Source organism: Micrasema longulum, unplaced genomic scaffold, assembly GCF_059751315.1.
Source record: "Micrasema longulum isolate JH-2025_06_02 unplaced genomic scaffold, ASM5975131v1 h1tg001605l, whole genome shotgun sequence".
NCBI lineage: Eukaryota > Metazoa > Arthropoda > Insecta > Trichoptera > Brachycentridae > Micrasema > Micrasema longulum.
In genome coordinates, this window is record NW_028278786.1 from 149678 (window position 1) to 170676 (window position 20999).

General features: G+C 31.7%; 1 protein-coding gene across 1 annotated transcript; it reads right to left on the reverse strand.

Moving 5' to 3' along the window:
- Positions 1 to 1979: 1979 nt before the first annotated feature.
- On the reverse strand, positions 1980 to 20646 carry LOC148274689 (uncharacterized). The gene is made up of 4 exons (XM_088236771.1): positions 20166 to 20646; positions 8844 to 9393; positions 2830 to 2990; positions 1980 to 2045 (listed from the first exon to the last, which is right to left on the reverse strand). The coding sequence occupies exons 1-4, from the start codon at positions 20197 to 20199 to the stop codon at positions 2014 to 2016; spliced, it is 777 nt and encodes a 258-aa protein (XP_088092897.1). The 5' UTR covers positions 20200 to 20646; the 3' UTR covers positions 1980 to 2013.
- Between the last annotated feature and the right edge of the window lie 353 nt (positions 20647 to 20999).

Sequence of the window (20999 nt, forward strand, 5' to 3'; positions counted from 1 at the left end):
AGTTACATTTAATTGTTTAATTTGTTTAAAAAGTTCTTCAGTTGCTGTTAGATAGAGAAGTTCAATAATTGTCAAAAAGCATTTGCAAATGTTAAAAATATTTCGTTATTGCATTAGGCACACAATTTCAAAGTATTCACAAAAACTGTGACAATTCCATCAGTGATTTTAAAATGCATATTATTAGTGATTGAAAACAGTTAGTTACGTTAAATAGATTTCATTCAATTGAATTAACAAACAAACGAACATGCGAAATCCATTATCTGCTTTTGTTCAAATTGAGATAAAATCCCTTTATTTGGGAATACAAATGACAATTAATATCTCTGAATCTTTTAAGTATAGGTTCTGCAGTACAAACGATGCCCCACATATAAACATGTTATGTAATTATTTAAAAATGAAATATTTATTTACCAGGTTTATGTAAATTACAAAAATTTTAAACGTTCAAGCTTTCGTGACAACCCTCCCATGGTTTAGGTTACGTTTCATTATGTCAAAAACAACTCCTTGCGAGTACCCCTTTAGTAGTTCCTCCGTTATTTTTCTTCCTAAAAATACTCTCAAATACTCAATTAACATTGAGCACCGGCCGGAAACATATACAATTTACCCTGTGCCCGGCCCATTTTTGTGAAATTTCATGCTTTGTGAAGGGTTTCTTAAAGTGACATAATTATGAAAGCACTCGGTTAAATAAATTCAAACTTCGCATATTCATTTGAAACAATTTTATAAGTCATTTTTGTATTATAGTTTGCCAACATTGGCCTTTATGGAGAGCCACATTGCAATGTTCGCAAATATACAGGGCCTCATTCCTTTTTTGTGCTTTGTATCCCGGAGCCGTGTAAACACGTGATTATAATAACTACGCGCTGTATCCTGGTCCCGTGTTTTCACGTGGTTTACCAGCAGTGAAAAAATACTAATAAAAGTCACTAGATATCAATAAAATGAACTTTTTTAGACAGCTGGTAAACCACGTGAAAACACGGGACCGGCACGCAATGCGTGGTCATATAATCACGTGTTTACACGGCTACGGGATACAAAGTGTTAAGAAGTTCAGTGGTTTAAAAAAAAGTATTTTTTAATAAACTATCAAAATAAACCAAAGTTTTTCTTAAATATCGTATTATGAGCGCTCTGATTTTTTAAAGTTTTGTGATTTTAAAATTACTCCGCCTGTGAAGTCACAAATTCTCTACGGTGAGTTGTCCTGTTTGGTGGGTTGGCTTTCCGGTAATCGTAAATGTATCCCAACCTCTGTCATTGGTTGATTTTGAATAACTTGTGACGTCGTTCGAGGTAGTTCACTTCTGTTTGAATAGTTTTTTTGATCTATTTTCGAGAAACTTCGCCATTTTTACCGCGGGTAAAAAAACATTTTTTATGTCGAATTTCCAATTACACTGAACTCCCTTGTTAAGAGGAAACGTGATTCGAATTTTTTTCATAAAAAGTATTCCTACAATTTCTCCCTGGATTATAGCACTAGAACAGTATTTTTTTTAATTACTGTAAATATTTATCGTTTGCGAGTCTTTTTAATATTTCTTTTTTGATAAATTACTTCTTATAGGAGCTAAGACCATCCAAATTCCCATAAAAGTGCCCAGTTTTATCCGCCATCTTTGGGTGTATGGTATAAAAATAAGATATAAAAATATGATATGAATAATTTTTAAAAACAGATAAAATATCGACATGAAACCTTAATTTTCTCGATTTTAGTTAGGCACTATTGACCCGACTTGCAGTTGTCTTTTTTGCACAATATTGGGAAGGCACCTGCGAGAGTGTGACAGAAAAATAATCGTGATATAAATATTTATCAAATTTTTCTGACGCCGCAAATCTTCTTATGTCTTTGCTAAGCGGGTTTTTTAAATAAATAAACATAGTTTATTTTAAAAATACTACAATTCTATTAATTGTATAAAAATAAACATAATAGTAATGCGACGTAATTTATTTTAAAATGTGTAAAAATGAAGACACGTTTTAACATCTTCCCAAACGTACGAATTGGACACCTGAAACAAAATATAAATAAAATAAAAAAATAATTCAAATTGGTTTTTAATTATTACAATCTTATTATTTCCTTCTATTTTCTCTATGGGTGTTAATTGTGACACCTTACAAGGGCCCAACACAGCAAAATACTGGGTTCTGAGAATAAATGTATCAGAAAAATCTAGGGTGTGAGGTGGATTGACTTTGAAATGAATATAGTAATAAGAGAAACTCCGGTGATGACTTTAATCAATCAAAAGTGACACAATTGGCTTGGCCATGAATTGCGGTGGTTTCCTGAAGACCTCAACCAGGCTTGCCTTCTTTACAGGGCACCATCTTTTCGACGTCTTGAACGTTCGCTGTTGTTCGTCTGTTCGTCGGCAGGTCATATCAGAACTACAGGACACGAACTTAAAAATAACTATCGTTTGTTTTAAATTGAAATTTATTTTTATTTCCACAGGTAAACTAATATGTGTGGACAAAAACGTTCCTTGCGCTATAAAATAATAAAATAAAAATTGTTCTCACATAAATAATGACGACGATATATATTTTTGAGGTTTTATTCCACTTTACGTAGGCTAAACAATTTAGTGAAATTCTCAGATTGCCTGAATTTTGTGAAATGTGAAATTTCAACATTTGGCAGATAAGAGCAATAGTTGTTGAACTATATATAGACAAAACCTCAAAGTATATCATATATAGTTGTTGCCAACTGAAAACAATGTATGTATTTAGGGGTTAATTTGTCATTATCTAATTTGTCGTTTCCATAATAATCTGATCACTTACTTAATCCGCACTGATTAGCGCAGGCTAATTGGCTCATGTTAGGGTAGGTTTGTCTGTTGGTCCCACACACAGGGTTATATTCCGTGGTCACGAGGCATCGCAGCACACAGGCGGGGTTGGGGGTTGGGGCGGGTGTAGTATTCCCCGGATTGGGAGTGGTGCTGGAAATTGAAGGCATCGAATAAGAACGAAAATCATATTATAAAAATTTTAATTTTAATATTTCAACCGAAATTAGATTTCAGACAAAGTTTTCTTCTGTAATTGGCTGTGAAATGATCTTCGATACACCATTTGGAACAGATACTAATATTAATTATAAATATTTATTTCGTATGGTACTTATGTACACTTTTTTATTTTAATGTAAAATTGAAATTAAGTCGGGGATGTAACAGGCAACGAATTGACCAAATTAAAAAACTGCAAGCTACGAAGAAGATTAACGAAAAATATGTTACAAAAGAGACCGCATACCTACGCATACTATATGTACGAAATATTACTATAGAAACAAAATATTTTAACATCATTTGGGACTATGGGAAAAATAAAAGGACGATTTTTTAAACCCAAAAGACAAGAACCCCTTTGGAAACTGAAATGGTTTAAAAACAGAACGGCCAAGGATGTGATAAAGTGTACATTGGACAAACAGGGCGCACATGAAGAAAATATATGACGAACATAAAGGAACGTGTAAACTTGGACACTGAAAAATCTGAAATGACGGAACACTTATGGACACAGGATATCTTTTTGCCTTCAAAATAAAGGTTTTTCGAAAACATAGAAATTACAGTGCACGAATGATAAAAAAGGCTATTAAAATATACAATCACCTAAATCAGAAATTAAACTCAGCATGGTTCCCGGTACTACACACTACAAAAATGACACGGAATGTTCCTACTGCCAACTGCGACATGGTACAAATTGCGAGTACCTTGATACATATTTTTTCTACAAAACAAACAGTTTACCTTTAAGATGGCTCCTGCAGTGGTAACCGAAACGTCGGAATGACTCCAACATACACAGGATCACCCAAAAAAGATACATATCGATCAGGCTTGGGTTGTTCTTATCTTCAACACTTTCTTTCATCAAATTTTATTTAGTTTTATCTACATTTCAAAAACTGCCTAAATACAGATACGCAGTTTTGTCACTAACTCAACATTATAAAAAAACATTTTCGTTTAAAAATTCTCATTACATATTTTTTTAGGCCCAAGCGAACTTTTTGATAACAATTAGATTAAATTTGACTTTTTTTAAATTTTAACGATCAGCAATTATAATGGTTCAATTAGCTGTAACTCCATTTTTTTTTTTACAAAAATAGCAAATAAAGCTAAGCAAATAGCATATTTCTGGCATAAGGCCAAAAAAACTAAAACTTAAACTTAAACTAACGTAAACTTTTTTGATCGATTGCCAAAAGGCTTTAAAAGGGTTTTTTTTACACAAAACGCTACGAATATCTATGCTATTTTTTTTTTCTTGCATAATACTGTGAGCAAATATGACTGTGTAGGTTTAATAAAATTATAAAAGAAAATACTCTATCTAATGAAAACAACAATAAAAAAAGCATGTTTTTTTAAAGAAATTTTATTTCGACATAAAACTACGATAACATTATTGAATAAGTACGAAAATTTTAATAATTTTATTACCTTGTTGTTATATAATATCTACACTTTAATGCTAACGCAGAAATAAGAAAAAAACTTAATAAATAATGCTATTTTCATGCAATCACACTCTTAAATGAAAATTTGTAAGTTTATTCGACTTTTGTCAAAAAACTTTTGCCAAACTTTTAATAAATAAAAATTTAGAATCCAATATTTTATGCGGAGAGAGAAATACGATATAGTCTGCATCACAAAGAGATTTTTATTTATCTTTCTGATCTCGCTTCGCTCTCCTCAGGAGAGAACATAGCACATCATTTTTCAGCAATTATTTTTCCGTTCAAGGTGTTAGACTCGAGAATGAGCTACCTCTTCAAATGAAAAATAGACTTTCTCTAGCCACCTTTAAGAAACGCCTGAAACATTACTTTATTTCCTTAGAAACCTGAACTCCCTGTATTTTATTGTTTTTTTTAATATATTTTATCATCCCCTTTCTTTCCCTGGTTCTTTTTCCTCTCTCCTTCTAAACTCATTTTGTGATTCCCTATTCCATATCCTTTAAATATGTATCACATAATTTATTTTTTAAAGGTCAATATGTGCAAGCATTTTCTCCCCATTAAATAACAGCTGTTAATTTTAATTAATTAGTTTTTTTTCATGTACGTATTCTTTTGATACATATTTTTGTTTTTAAGTACACATTTTTGACAAGTCTGTTTTTCGGTTCGGCCTCGTGGTGTAACAGCGTATCAGCGCGTTTGCCTATCATGTAAGAGGTTTCGGGTTCGATTCCCGACTTGGTTGATTGGAAATATTTATTTAAATGGGTGTTTTTACACTAAAATATTTATTTTCATGGTCATGTCACACCATATATATGTGCTATAAACTTTTTGATAATTAAAAAAAGAAATGGGCCAAGCTCGACGCTGCAGTCTTTGTGGGCATTGTTTCCAATTCATGTTATACGAGTAGCTTACTTTTAAGATGTATTTTTCTGATGTGTATTTTTGTAGTTATTTATCTATGTAAATAATATGTGTATAAAAAAAATAAACAAATAGTCTTTGGACTGGTACCTGAAGCCTAAGACTGATCATTTTACCTTCATGTAATAAAAAATATCAAGATACGCTGCGATTGGTTTACCAATGCAGTGCCTTATGCACAAGTAGGTGCGGAAATGGAATAATGTCCGCCAAATAACTTATTCTTTGTACTTGAAGTTTTAAATAAAATAATAAATAAACAAATATGATATTTACCATTGGCGTGTCTTTTTATTAGCTTTTTGGTAAATTGTATCTTATGGGAGCTTGGAACATCCAAAAACCCAAGAAGTGCCCACTTTTATCTACCGTCTTACAGGTATAAGCAATTTTGCAGGTAAGAAGCACAGACAAGAGAATTTTGGTGGAAGTAATGTGGGTCGATATTGACATGGGATAATACAAATCCAATGTCACAGTCATAATGGATCTGAGACAATCTCAGGTAATAAAGAAACGGATACGCTTTGAAACTGGTACACATAAAAAAGTCGGTAAGTGGTTGTATAATATTTGCACACATTTATCGAAATGTTTGACCAAGTTAATGATTGAAATAAAAACCAATTTGTTTTTATTTTATTTCACACGAACTGAATACGTAGTTATGTAGTTAAATTATGTAGCATATTTTATTTGGACAATACAATACAAACCACCATGCCGTTTCTCCGTAGGGGTAGGCAGAGATGATAGAACGCCATATCACTCTGTTTTTGCATACAGACCTCGCTTATTTTATAAACGTAAAAGGTTAATATGTGGAAAGACAAATGCTTAGTATATGTCTAAGAGACATAATTAGAAATGAAGAAATAAAGCGCCAAACCGGAGTTGTGGATATCATGGATCATGCAGCAAAATTAAAATTGCAGTCGGCAGGACACTTTACGAGGCAAAATGATGGCAATTGGACACTTAGAATAATAAAGTGGAGATCATGGGCAAACAAGGAGTCGTTGATATTGCCTAGATAGCCCGTAAAATATGGATGATGAAAGCGGGTGATAGAAAGGAATGAAGACGTTTGGAAGAGGTATTTATCGAGCAGTGGAGAAAATAAGGCAGAAGAAGAAGAGAAGAAGAGAAAAAGAGAAGAAGAGAAGAAGAGAAGAAGAGAAGAAGAGAAGAAGAGAAGAAGAGAAGAAGAGAAGAAGAGAAGAAGAGAAGAAGAGAAGAAGAGAAGAAGAGAAGAAGAGAAGAAGAGAAGAAGAGAAGAAGAGAAGAAGAGAAGAAGAGAAGAAGAGAAGAAGAGAAGAAGAGAAGAAGAGAAGAAGAGAAGAAGAGAAGAAGAGAAGAAGAGAAGAAGAGAAGAAGAGAAGAAAAGATAAAAAGATTTTCTAACTATTATTGCAACGGGTGAACTAAGAAGATTAATTAATAGACGATAAATTAACTTCTTTTCTCAAAATAGCCTATTGAACACGCGCTTCTCCAGTTTAAACAAGGTTACAACAACAATGAATTTTATTAAGATTTTTCAGTAATTAACGCACATAAATAAGTACTTCTTCACTTTGAACGGTGCAAGATAATTTTTGTATTCAATTTATTAACCATTTTTACTCTTAACATAACATTTTTTTACGGTATTAAAAAAAAAAACTTTTTCGACTTCGTGGTATACTGATCAACGCGTTTGCCTACCATGCAAGAGGTCTCGGGTTCAATTTTCAGCAAAGATGATTTAAAATATTTATGAATCGGGTTGTGGTACCTTGGCTAGTGTCTCAGACTCACGGCTCAAAGGGCCTTGGTTCGATTCCCAATCTACCCCAACTTGATTCGCATTTTCTTATAGTGAGTTATTTACTACTCGTCGAAAATGGCGCTCAAAATTAAATATTTGGGTATATCATAACAACGCAAATATTTATTTTTAGATGAATTTAAATGTGTACGCTTTTTAAACTATAGCATGTTATTTTTATACGAGTAAAAAGGACCCAAAACATTTGTAAGACCCAAGCTAGTAATAACAGTAACATCAGAATTCATAATACAGTAGAACTCCAACTATCCGAATCGAATTGGGACCGGATTCCATTCGGATAATCGAAAATTCGGATAGTTGGATTTTTCCCGAAAAAAGATTCTATTTTAAATAATTATTGTTTGTATGTTAAAATTAATTAAAAAACTATTTTTAAAGAAAAAGAGCTTTAAATAAATTAAATGGAAAGGCAACACTTCTACATGTTAACCTTAGTTACAAGTGAGGTATTTTATAACAGTAGGTAAGTACGTATCATACTGTAAATAAAAGTCATTGCTTGCTAAACATTTTGGTCAAAGTAAGCTGTTCGACAGTCATCATCCGTTTTCGGGCAGCTAAGTCATTATCTTGCGAATCGTAGTGCGTTTCAGTCTCAATTTTTTTTTCAGAAATATTGAAAGTGATTTGAACAATCAGCGATTCGGATAGTCGGAGTTCGGATAATTAGAGTTCTACCGTATTCAAATAAAAAACATAGTTATTCTGTAAAAATACAACTGTGTTTCTCTAGTAAATTTCTTTTTCAGTCTGTCAGACTATCGTTTAGCGTCTTTGTTACTTGAAAATGAATTTATTTATTTTACATAAACGGCATACATTGCTTTTAACATATATTGTACATAAATATGAAAAAAAATACAAATATAAAAACATAACAAAAAATTATAAAGTTGCATAACTATAACAATAGTAACAAGTGGGTAAATACACATAAGCAACCAAAAATATTAACGAAATAAATACATAAATATGAAAAAACAAAAAAAGGAAAAATATTTTTAAATATAAAGAAAAGTTTAAGAATAATATTGCGAGAGAAAAAAAGAAATCAGACTCATTTTATAACTATCAAGTCCAGAACCAAATATATCAGCCTTGTCCTCATACTGATTGCCATATCTATGGAACCTAGGGATAGGCGAGTGTATGTGATAGTTGGTCCTAGAACTTGCAGAACAAAAAGGAGATCTGTGGCGGGTATGTCGACCAGGTACACGGAAACACACCAACTCCAGAAAATCAGGACAGTCAATTAATGAATTGATCACTTTAAAAAGTAATATTAGGTCAGTTAGGATTCTTTTATCAGAAAGTCTTAAAAGATTTGCTGAAGACAACAATTGATTATAGTTTAAAAAAGCAGCTGGAATATGAAGTTTAAAATTAAAATTTTTTTTTCTGGACGCGCTCGAGTGAATCAGAATGTACGTGATAATGGGGCGACCAGCGACCAGACTGGAGAAATATATTCAAAACGACTTCTAACCAGGGAGCAATAAAGTGAATTTAGCAATGTAAGGTTAAAAAAACTGTTTTTACCTTTGTCGTCCTTGATTTCCTTGCTGGTTTCCATTTAAACTACCCTGCTGGTTTCCATTAAATCCTCCTTGTTGATTTCCGTTAAGACCACCGCCTTGCTGATTTCCATTAAATCCACCGCCTTGCTGATTTCCATTAAAACCACCTCCTTGCTGATTTCCATTAAAACCACCTTGCTGATTGCCATTAAAACCTCCGCCTTGCTGATTTCCATTAAAACCACCTGGTTGATTGCCATTAAAACCTCCGCTTTGCTGATTTCCATTAAAACCACCTTGTTGGTTGCCATTCAAACCACCTTGGTTGCCATTGAACCCACCTTGATTGCCATTAAAACCTCCTTCATTGACATCAAAACCACCTTGTGAATTGCCATTGAAATCGCCTCCTTGATTGCCATTGAAGCCACTTTGTTGGTTTTGGAAGTTATATCTGTCGTCAATGTTTGCTGGATCAGGTCCTTCTTCCTGGCCAGGAAATGAGACATCATCATCGTCTTGTCTCTTGATTCTCATCGGCAATGATAAAGATATCTGCATCATCAAGAATACTGAAAGAAAAAATAATATTAACCGGATTGGAAGACACGAATATTAAAAAAAAAAAGGAAAAGGTTTACTCCGGTAACTAGGAAGTTAATGAGTATAAATGAAACAAAATTTGTAGACATTTTAAAGATCTTCTGCTCTTCGTTTTCCTTTATTTGTTAACAAGAAATTACTTTTATTTCTCTACACAATCCCACTGGCAGATATAATCCATGGTTTTATCTTACTGAGTTTCTCCAGGATATGCTTAGTTACAACAATTGAAATAACAAAAGGAATGTGTATCTAATTACGCATTTCTTTCGATTGTTGCGCGGTACTGTCGACAACCCTGAAATTATACGGATCATTTGCTTTTATTTTCCGGATTACCTGTCAACATAGTATTTCAACACTGTCCTTCATTTCGATATACAAGACCAACTTGCCAATGGTTATGCCGGTTGGAAGGGTTACCTCTATGTTGAACAATATTGCTTCGGACATTGATATTTTTCAGGTCTCTGAGGAAGTTTTTCGTTACAAGGTTCACTTATTTTTTTCACACATTATCAATATAGTATGAATAACTACTTGTTAACTTTATACGTACCTTATTTTATTGATGTTTCGTATTATTTGTTTGTTTTTTAATTAAGATTATATATTTTGTAATATACACATATATAAATAAAGAAAATTGAATAAGTATACGTATGTTTAAACCGGTGTTAATTTTTTTTAGTTGATTGTTGTTTACTGTGTATTATTAACGCTTGACATTCAATTCGATTAAATTAAATTAATTTATTTTAAATAATACATATAAAACAAACTAAAATTTAATACGTTATATTATAAACAGACAAAAAATACATAACGATACTCTTTGTCAAAATAGTAAGAGAATCTTGCTTGGGAAAACGCCTTCGGATACATGGAACAGATCAAAATCCAGAGCGATGTCGTTCAGCATAGCAGTAGCCCTTCGAACAAACATAACCATCGGTAGTTTAGTCCTGTATATCGAAATATGTAACAATATATGCTGACGCTGTCTTAGGTAATTATCAGAAACATAGAAACCAATGCTCATCATAATCTCAGAATTATCGATCATATCGCGCAACAGTCGACAAAAATGTGTAGATAAATACACATTCCTTCCAGTCTCTAAACTGTTGCAGCCAAGCATACCCTGGAGAAATTTGGTCGGATCGAGCCAAAGATAATACCCGCACTCTCATGTAGAGATATCTCAGAAATTTCTTTTGGATTTTCTCCATCATAAGAGAGTACTTCAGTTCATGTGGCCCCCCCCTTTTCAAATCATCTAGCCACTTTTGAGTCTATTTCGCACCGAGTTGTAAAGAGTTCTCAGTACGCGGGTATTTTCAAAAACCCTGGAAGTACGCAGAACAAATCCTCACATCTTTAATGCATTACCACTGATACTTACCATACAAACCTATTTAAATTATTTCATTTATAAATTTCATTAACAGAGTCTACAATTCCAACTATTCGTGCGCTCTGAAGCTGTAGAACCTATTGTTATCTAGCTTTTATTTGTAAACATAATTTAAAAAATAAAAACGCTGACAAGTCAAAATTTAAACAAAGTGAATTTTTAGATTTTGTACAGTTCATGCAAAAAACAAAAAAAATATGTGTAGTTGTTCATGCGGTTCGACTGAAGAATCCTCTCCAATCCTCTCTCAAAGATGTTTCTATAGTTAAAATCACGCCTGAAGAAACACCTCTATTCTCTTTACTCTTTCTACATTTCCCTTTTTGTATTTATCATTTCCCATCAAAGGCTAGAATTGATATAAATGAATTAGTTTTTGAATGAATTTTCTCGCGAATACGCTTTGAAATTTCAATTATATAAATGACAATTATTATTTTTTTGAAAAGTTTGTAGAAATTGCCATTAAGCAATAAGCCCAGCAATGTAGATATAAATTAGGTAGAAGAAATAAAATAAATAAGATTGTTTTTAAAAATAAGTGCTGTAATTTGGCTGCAATATATTATTGAATTCTAACATCATTGAAAACGAGGAACTAGAAACCAACCGCCCATGCGCTATAGATTTCAATATATTTACTTTATACGTTGATGTACATTACAAAAATGTTTCAAGGCATATGTACATAACACAAAAAAATTATACTTAAATTAAAATATGCAAATATGGTAAAAAAAATACTAAGCAATTAAAGGTCGGGTTGTGGTCCCGTGGCTAGTGTCTCGGACGGACGAAAGGTCCGTGGTTCGAATCCCACGCTATCCCAACTTGATTCCATTTTCTAATAGTGAGTTATGTACAATATGTTGAAAATGGCCCTCAAAATAAAATATTTGGGTAAATCATAAGAACGCAAATATTTGTTGAACGCAAAAAAAGATGTCGATATCCGAAGAGATACGGTTGAGTGAAGACATTGCTCTTCCTACTGGCATTTCCACCAGCTGCAAGATATGTTTAGATACTTTAAACGGGGCTTAATAAAATATCAGTCATAATAATAATACTTAGTACTGAATTTATTTTTGTCTAATTGAAAATAAATCTTAAATTAAACCATTATGTGGTGTTCTTTATTTCATTCTTATTAGCGGTGTCTACTGACATATTTAAGGTTTTTTTTAAATGTCAAAAACATATTTGTGTTAAGGTAGGTATGTAATAAAACAGTCCCAAAAATTATTTCAAAGAGGAATCAAATACAAATTCACTTATTACAAAGTTACTAGAGAATAAAGATGTGATAATTGAAATATTTCTGGCTACTGGATAATAACTTGTTTTATATGTATTTAAATATATAATATATAAATTTCTATTAAAAAAAAAAAAAGAGAAAATAAATATAATAATTTGAGACCTCTGAAATATTATGAACAAACAATCATTCTTACTTTTTCGATAAGTTTAACACACTCATTCAGTTGTACTTGAAAGATAGGCATTTCTGACATTACAACAATAACCAATGAACTAAAAATTAAATCTGTTCATATTTAAAACTTAATTAATGCTATCGTATACAACATACAGAATGTACATATTTGATGTGTATCTTATATTTTATGAAATTTTGAATGATGCTTTTCTGTTTTATCACAAATCTTAATATCATTATATTTACTGTGTTTTACATTTTATCAAGTAATTCATTTCTATATCTACCGAGGTATATTATACACACATAATCTTCTAAACATAGCTCACATGACGGTATTGCATTATTAATCCGTTCATAAAAATTTTAATAAAATAAAAAAATATATGTACAACCTTCCATTCACATCGTCCACCATCTCAAGATAGTAAAGTTTTCATAAAAAAAATACAAAAAAATATTAGAGATAGTGTTTTTGGAAGACGTTGATTTTATTTTTTTTCGTTTAGGTTTATTTTTTTTTCTTTTGTAAAAATGTTTATACTCTCTATTTTTATTGTGTTCGTGCTGTTAAGTAAAACCGATTAAATCCTGTATATCCATGTACAGGCTCTGCCTCTTTGGGTTTTTAAAAATTATTTTATTCTGTTTTATGTTATGTTTGTATGCTATGTAATGTAAGAAAAAAAATATAATGAATGTAAAAAAATATGTACATGTAAAAAAATTATATCAATTAACCACCCCTTTCCTTTAACATATTCTACTATATATTTTAACTTTGTTACAAATTTTGTACAAATTGGCTACGGACGTTAATAAATAAATGAAAAAGAACAGGAAACTTGAAAAATCAGTAGATATTTAAGTCAAAGTGAAATTCTTTGAACGACGTTACTAGTTCATATAAATCAACCGATAAATGGTAAGAGAGTTATGGAAAATTTCCGGTTTACTTACCGTCCACGGACCAATTGAACGTCGTTTTGTAGAAAGCAGCCAGATATAGAAAAATGAAAATGAGATAGTAGCACTTTTATGAAAAGTGTGAATAATCAAATTTACACAACAAGATGACGTGTTTTTGACTTTGGACAAATGATAAACAATGAATACATTAGTTTTTTTAATACTACATACAATAATCCAATTATGTATTTGACCATTCTTAATGACTTTTAAAATACTGTAAGATTTTTCTAGTGTTGTGGGTGTTTTCTGTAAATTAAGAAATGCCATTTTTGTGATCGACCCTTTTTTTAGAAGGTGATATTTACAGTTTTTTGTATGAAAGCGGTCTGGTTGTTTTTAGCAGAACATAGAATTGACCCTACTGCATCCGATAACACTAACATCTCGTTTTTTCAAAATTGTGGACTGGCTGCTTTCTGCATAGCTGCGTTTAATTGGCAGAACTGACTGAGAATAAGCGAAAGAGAACTTGAGACGTCACAAGTGGATTTCAGAAATACGAAACCTTCAAAAAATGAAAGCGCTGATTATAAGATACAGAAAAAATATAAAAACAAATCTATTAACAAATTAATATGAAAAAAAGCTCATTGGCCGTGCCTGTTAAACAGCTTGGTTATATCTTTAAAATTATAATTTACATTTCAGAATATTAAGGAGGGACCTATTTTCAAGAGAGGGGTTAAGGACTGGATTATCCTCAGTGGGAGGTATTTGAGTGGGAAACTCCTTGATGATTTTCCGAATGTTTGAGTTTGCTGTTTACCATAATTATGCTACGAGTATTAATTTATTTTCGGTTCACAAACAGTAAAAAATATCACAATATAAATACAATGTATAAAAGAAAAAAAAAATAACACTAAACATCTTTAACCAATTATATGTGAAAACCAATAGTTACAAAAGAAAAATTAAAAATTGTGTATGGCCCAAAATTTAGTTTTTATTATATGTTATTAAAGCAGTTTATTTGAATTTATATAAGATTAATTTTAATAAAATTTTATTTAAAATAGATGCAATTTATACAATCGAATAGAATTTCACTAGAATATTAATAAAGTCTCGTAGTAATAAAAAGTTTTTTGTAATGCATATCAATAATTATAGTAATAATAGTAGTAATATGGTAGTAAAATAAAAAATAAAATATATAAGTATATGATTAAACTTCTTAGATTTTCACGGCCGTTAAGATGCACAATAAGTTTTTCTGGGTTATTATGCCGTGTGTCGTTCGTACTCTCTACCGACGTTTCGGATCGCGTTACAGCGTCCATCATCAGGGTTGATGTTATTTGTGTATGAATATGTGTTACGTTAGGTACATAGAATTTTTACCGTGTCGTAGTCGTTTTTGTGTGATGTTATGTATTTGGGACTTGTACCGTGTCGTAGTCGTTTAGATTAATGTGTACCATTATGTACTTAGGATCTATACCGTATCACAAATCTGTGTTACATTGCAATCTTTATGCGATTTCTTTATGACTGGGTACCAGGATGTTTTTAATCGCATCCCATCATCTCTGTTTATGTTGTCGGGATGTTTGTAAATCTCAATTGCTTCTTTTACTAGTCGTGTTTGGTGGTTCTTTGGCCTCCCTAAGATTATCGGCTCAAAGGAAAACTTATGCCCCGTTTCTATGTGGTGCTCGGCCAAGGCTGATTTTTCGGGGTAGCCGAGCCTGCATGCACTCATGTGCTCCTTTACTCTCTTTGTTATATTTCTGGCAGTCGAGAATATGAGTTATCAGAAAGCCTAATATCCATCGATAGGTCTGTCTTTGCCATCACTCTCCCAAGAGTATTTCCTTGTTGAATTTAATTTATTATAAATAGAAGCTAGTACTCCTCGTTTCTCTTTACATGTTGACGCACTTGATTCACGATCTCTTCTGTACACCGTGTAGCGAATAATATGATATTATTATTATGTTTCTGAACCTATAAAATAAATGTGGTGATCTGCTCGTATGTCTGTGTTAACTAATTACTCGTCCCAACTCAACACAAGACTTTTTTGAGTTCGAACTTATGTCTCAAATAATGTGTAATAAACTGTCTTTAAGGAAATAAATAAATAAAAATTAAATTGAATAATAATCACGATTTTGATTTGTAATTAGACCTGACCATTCTCAAACTATCCATAATTTCAGTTTTAATTAATGAATTTTTTTTTTGCTTTACAATATTTATTTTTTGAACAGAATGAAGAAGTTTTGTGGTTTTCAAAAATATTTTTACTTGCCAATAGACTATCAAACTAAGTTTTTTTTTGTGTATAATACAATCAACGCGTTAGTTTTTAAAAAAATATACCGCCCTTAACGTCACGAGTTCAAGTTGGTAAGTTTTTCTCACATTAAAAAAAAACCCTGTACCCTTTGAAACACGCTAGTCATAGGTAACCGGAAACCGGAAATCTATCATGACATTTTATTTTATTTTATTTAAATAAACGGCACTTAGTGCCTTTTACATATGCGCTACAAATACAGTAAATATTCATTCATGGAAGTATAATCATAAGTAATACAGAGCATTTAAAACAATATTATTAATTAAGAAAGTCTAAAAAAGATAAACTATATAAAAAAAGACAGGACTTTTAGTCCCATAGAGTTGGGGCTTAAGTCTTAAAAAATGTACAATTATTCACTATGTTAATAAATAAATTAATTAATTCTTGAAAAACGTCTCCTTTAGCTACCTGAAATTTATATTTAAATTTATTTCAACAGAGAGGGAAAATTTTTTGAGAAGGGGATATGGAAGTCTAGGCATTTACAGGGCTTATGACCTGTCATTGGCTGGTTTAAGTGGCCACTTTACACACTGTGTAACATTCACCATTCTGCCCATGTTTGAACATCCACATTTCCTCAAATCTTCCATCTGTTAACTTTTGTGAAGTAAAAGAGCTGAAACCTGAAAAATTTAATTTATTTAAAAGGTAACTAAGCTTGAAAAAAATACCGCTCTTTTTCTTTGAATATTTATATTTTTAAATTTAGAGTGCATCGATTAATAATATCATTTCTCTGTATCCAGGGGGATGGAGTGAACAGTAGGGTGTTTTAAATAGAACCAGAATCCTCGAATAGTGTTGTTTACTCGTTGGTTGCTCTCAGATAAATACCCTGAATAAGGAAATTAATTGAAAATATATCCGGATTGTTGTGTAGGTTGACGCGTTATATTACAAGGTTGGAAATCAAGACCCTATTTAAACTTAAAATTTAAGATTATTTTACGTCATTTTTATTTATAATATGTACGAGTTGTTAGTAAAATTCATTGTTTTTGCACACCCGACATGGTGCCTTTAATGAACAATTTTTAAAAGTAAAATTAAAATTAAAGGCATTATATTATAAAAATATAACATTTTGCATGATTAAAAAACACTTTGACTCAAAAAAAACTTTATTTTATTTCTCAAAATATCTGCATGCATAATATTCGAACGCTTCGTACATCTGCACAGGGTTTAAATGTTGGGTGTTCGGATTGTCGAGGCCCTGCTGAATGATCATGAGAAAAAATGACAATATCCAACATATGTCTTCCATAAAAAAAATTCTAGACTCATAACAAAAGGGGCAATTAAAGTTTAAATTAAAAAATGATCGAAAGTAACTCGTTTACTGACAAAAAAAGTTTATTAGTAAGAGAAACCGATAGGAAGGCCCTTGGTCTTTTAAATGATTTTAGGGTATGTGAAAGCAGTGTTTTTACTGCGGTTCTTCATTGCTCATACCGACAATTATTCGGATTGCCTAGGTACTGCAGTGCCTCTGAAATGTTTACAGCTGGACGAATAAACACCTTCGCTGCCCTGCTTCGCCAAAGAGCCTGGAGCCTATGGGAACGCCTAAAAAAGTCTAATAACGAAATTCTCCAAGCCACTGCAGAGTGGATCCAATCACCGTTGTTCAAGCGATGGCGCGATATGTTAAGACCACCATAAGTGCTGCAATATAAAATTTTATTTTATGTTTATATTTATGTTCATGTTTATATGGTAGAATTGGCTCTGCACTTTATAGCCATTTTACTGGAATTAAAAAAAAATTAAAAAATGCGTATGTCCTGGTACCTGAAGCGTGAGGCTGATCATCTTATCTTGTCGTTAACGTTAGAAAAGTAATCCAAATACAATGTTATTTTTTTCATTGCATTAAGAGTATCAATGTAGAGCCTTATGCATCAGTGGGTGTGTATAGAAGAAATTATGATGAAATTTGAAAAGATTTTATCATCGTTGTTACGATTGTTATATTACTAAAACTGGTATTTTAGTTGTTTGTTTCATAACTCTTGATTAATTTAGTATTTAATATTAATTAACCTTAATAGTCCGCCTCTTAAGAAATAAATATTTGAAATATTATAAATAACTTTTGAAAATACATGTTTGAGTATTCACCGTCGGCGTTGGCTGATTTGGTGCAAAAATGAACTTAGTATGTAATTTAATAATAATAATTTATTTTATTGATTTTTAAATATGAATAATTCGTTAAACAGCTCTTTAAAGGCTTTTCGGCGGGTGGAAAAGAGAGGGTATAGAATATAGATGGAAGTTGTGAAAAATACACCACAATACCCAGACCAATTGAGAAAAATTTTTTTTTTCATAAACTGGCGAGAATCAAACCAACGAGGCAAGTTTTGGAGTATTGTTTTGATTACCTACGCGAAATGTGTAGAAAAAGGGTACAATGCTACTTTTTAGATTGTCAATTGACTATAAGACAAAGCCAAACAAAAAAAAATGTATTTTTATGTACTCGTATCGTATTATCTATGATTTTCAAGGTTTTGTAATTTTAAAATTATACCGTCCGTGATGTCACGAGTTCAAGCGAGTTTTCCTGACATTAAAAAAAAACCCGTACCCGTCAATACTCACTAAACGTTGAAAAACATGGCTAACAGGAAACCGGACATCTTTCACAAACTTTATCAATTATTAATTTATGTTTAAAGCATTTGTTTTTTGGTCGAACGTTTTAACGAATGTATGTGAATATTATTGTACAACAACTTATCGACTTTTTAGCTACCGGTTTGTAGTATATTTTATTATTTGCTGTCGGTGTAGTGATTGTCCTAACGAAGAGACGGGTATGTCTCGAAACCGGTAGACATGAATAGTTATTGTTCACAGGAACCGGTGACGTTTCAGAGTATTCCATTTTTATAAATTTTCTTCAAACGTTTTCGAGAAACCTCGCCTTATAATTAAGTATTCCAATATTTTTAACAAAAAAAATGTCAAATGGCAATATATTAAAATATTGCTTTTCATTTATTGTTTTTTTTAACAAACAAAAAGATTTAAAAAAATATTCGTCATTATTTCTCTTATTGCACTCAGTATTGCATAGGGCACTGCATTGCAAATCTAACTGCAGCTCGTTTTTGAAACATTGAAAGTAAAGTGATCAATAAATTGTACGCTTCAGTGTCAGTCGAGCAGTGAAATATTACAGTCTAAAAACATTTTTAAAAAAAAATCATGTCAAATCATCCAGAGTTTTAGTTAGATTTTTAGATAAAATGCCTTTTCTGTTCCCAATAAGCTTTCATTATTTAATTATAAAAATTAACCGATACGTAAATGTGTAAAGGAGAACTACCGAAAATCCCAACTGATAATTTATTATATTTATGGAAATATAAAAGTTATTAGACGCCATGTGTACTAGCTACCCATTACCGGAAAGGGAGAGTTTGATGTTCATTTCATTTATATTTTTTATTTACATTAAGAAGAGTGCAGAGTATCCAATTCATTATCAATACATTACAAAGTATACATGACAAATTGATTAAATCGAAAAGAGAGAAAAAAGTCATGTTAAATGAACATAGAGTAAAACTACCAATGATTGGCACTTTAAGCGTGTTGATTGAGTCAATATTTATTTACACATAAAACAATCATCATTTGAATGTAAACGTTTTTTTTGCATCAACAAATGTTAGTTGATTTTAAACTTTTAATTGATATTTAGAGGATCTTTCAATTTTTAAAGATAAATAAAGATGATTGAAACTACACTATTTCAGCCATTTATTGGCACATCCAGTTATTAATTGTGACTGCAATTTTGTTAGTTATGGGCACCTTTAAAATTTCCGTGTGGTATGATTAATGTTATTATCAAAAACCCTGAAATTAAACGAACGTTAAGTAAGAAATGTTTAAGAAAACGAATAAAATTAAATAATGTTAATTTGAAAAAAAAATTTTTTAAGACAATATACGAGTATATATATTTTTGTTGGCCTCGTGGTATAATGGCCAGCGTGTTTGCCTACTAAACCAGAGGTGAAGGAGGAGAAGAAAAATGTTTTCTTACACACGGTAAAAAGTAGAGCATTAAATTGTAAAAAAATAATACAAATGAACAAATTTGAAGGACGTCACAAGTTCTTTTAAATCACCCTATCATTTTCTGCGTTAACATGATTGTGATAGATTTCCGTTTTCCGGGAAGCCAAACTTGCAACTTTTAGTACACACATTTGACAGCTACGGGGCACTATTTTTAAATGTCACAAAAACTCACTGACGTAAACTAGTGACGTCACGGGCTGAATAATTTCAAAATTAAAAAATTCATCGCAATAAGAATACGTCATTAAAATAAATTTACAAAAAAATAATAACTAAACCACTTAACTTCCGTAAAAAAACACTTTGTTTACAAACATTTGCACATACGTGTCCAAAAAAATCCACTACATTTAAACAAAGTCTCAAATGATATCCTACAAAACAGATTTAGTTTATTTTTACCCTAAAACATTCAAAGTCTAAATCCAGCAAAAGACAAACGTTTACCATAGCAAAAACAAACGAACGTACAAAAAACAAAAACAGGACTCACAGCACGTAGACAAAATTACAATTCGTTCCGCCATTTTGTTTCTGCTGTCACTCGTGAATGAATAAATAAATTTGCGAACAACTTTAGAATATGTGCGGATTTATTTCTGGTTCTGGCACGAACCGGCGACACGACACCGCACGACTGGTTTGAAAGGAAATAAAGAATAAACAGAATGTTAGACTCTTGAACCTTTTATATCGGGTTATTTTGCACGTTAGGTTTTCCCCGGTGGCTTACCCACCGTCCGCTCATTCCAATGCACGTCACTCAATTAATAAATCATACGTTCGAGTTATGTTACATTGGAATGTTGTTTTTAGTAAATGATAACAAATTCAATTATGTTTTGAATTTGTCCAACTGTTTGAGACAAGGGCAAGATTTCACTTCTATTGACTCTTAAAAGACTGTGCTAAATAATCCCTTTGCGCGCGGTGATGTAACATCGTGTTACCACAAGCATAACACGGAATATTCCAAAGCTCAGACCATAGAATTAAGAATGGTCCAGAAAGACGGGAGATCCTTAGGCCCACCATTCACCTGCAGCTGTTATAGAGTCCTGGGGGACTTTTTGTCAGCTTCGCATAGAGGAAAGTTATTATAAATATTCCTATTTGAATACAAATTCTACGCAAATTAAGGAGGGGGGAGGAGGACGTATGGATAGGAGGCCAATACGTCTTCCCTACCTCTTAGGATTCCCTTAATGCCTCTGTTTTTTTTTATTCAAAAAATATGTTTGTACCCAAGCAGTTTACATAAATAAACGTCTTCAAATATACAAAAACAATTTCTTTAAACTATAGTAACATAACTAACATAACTTAC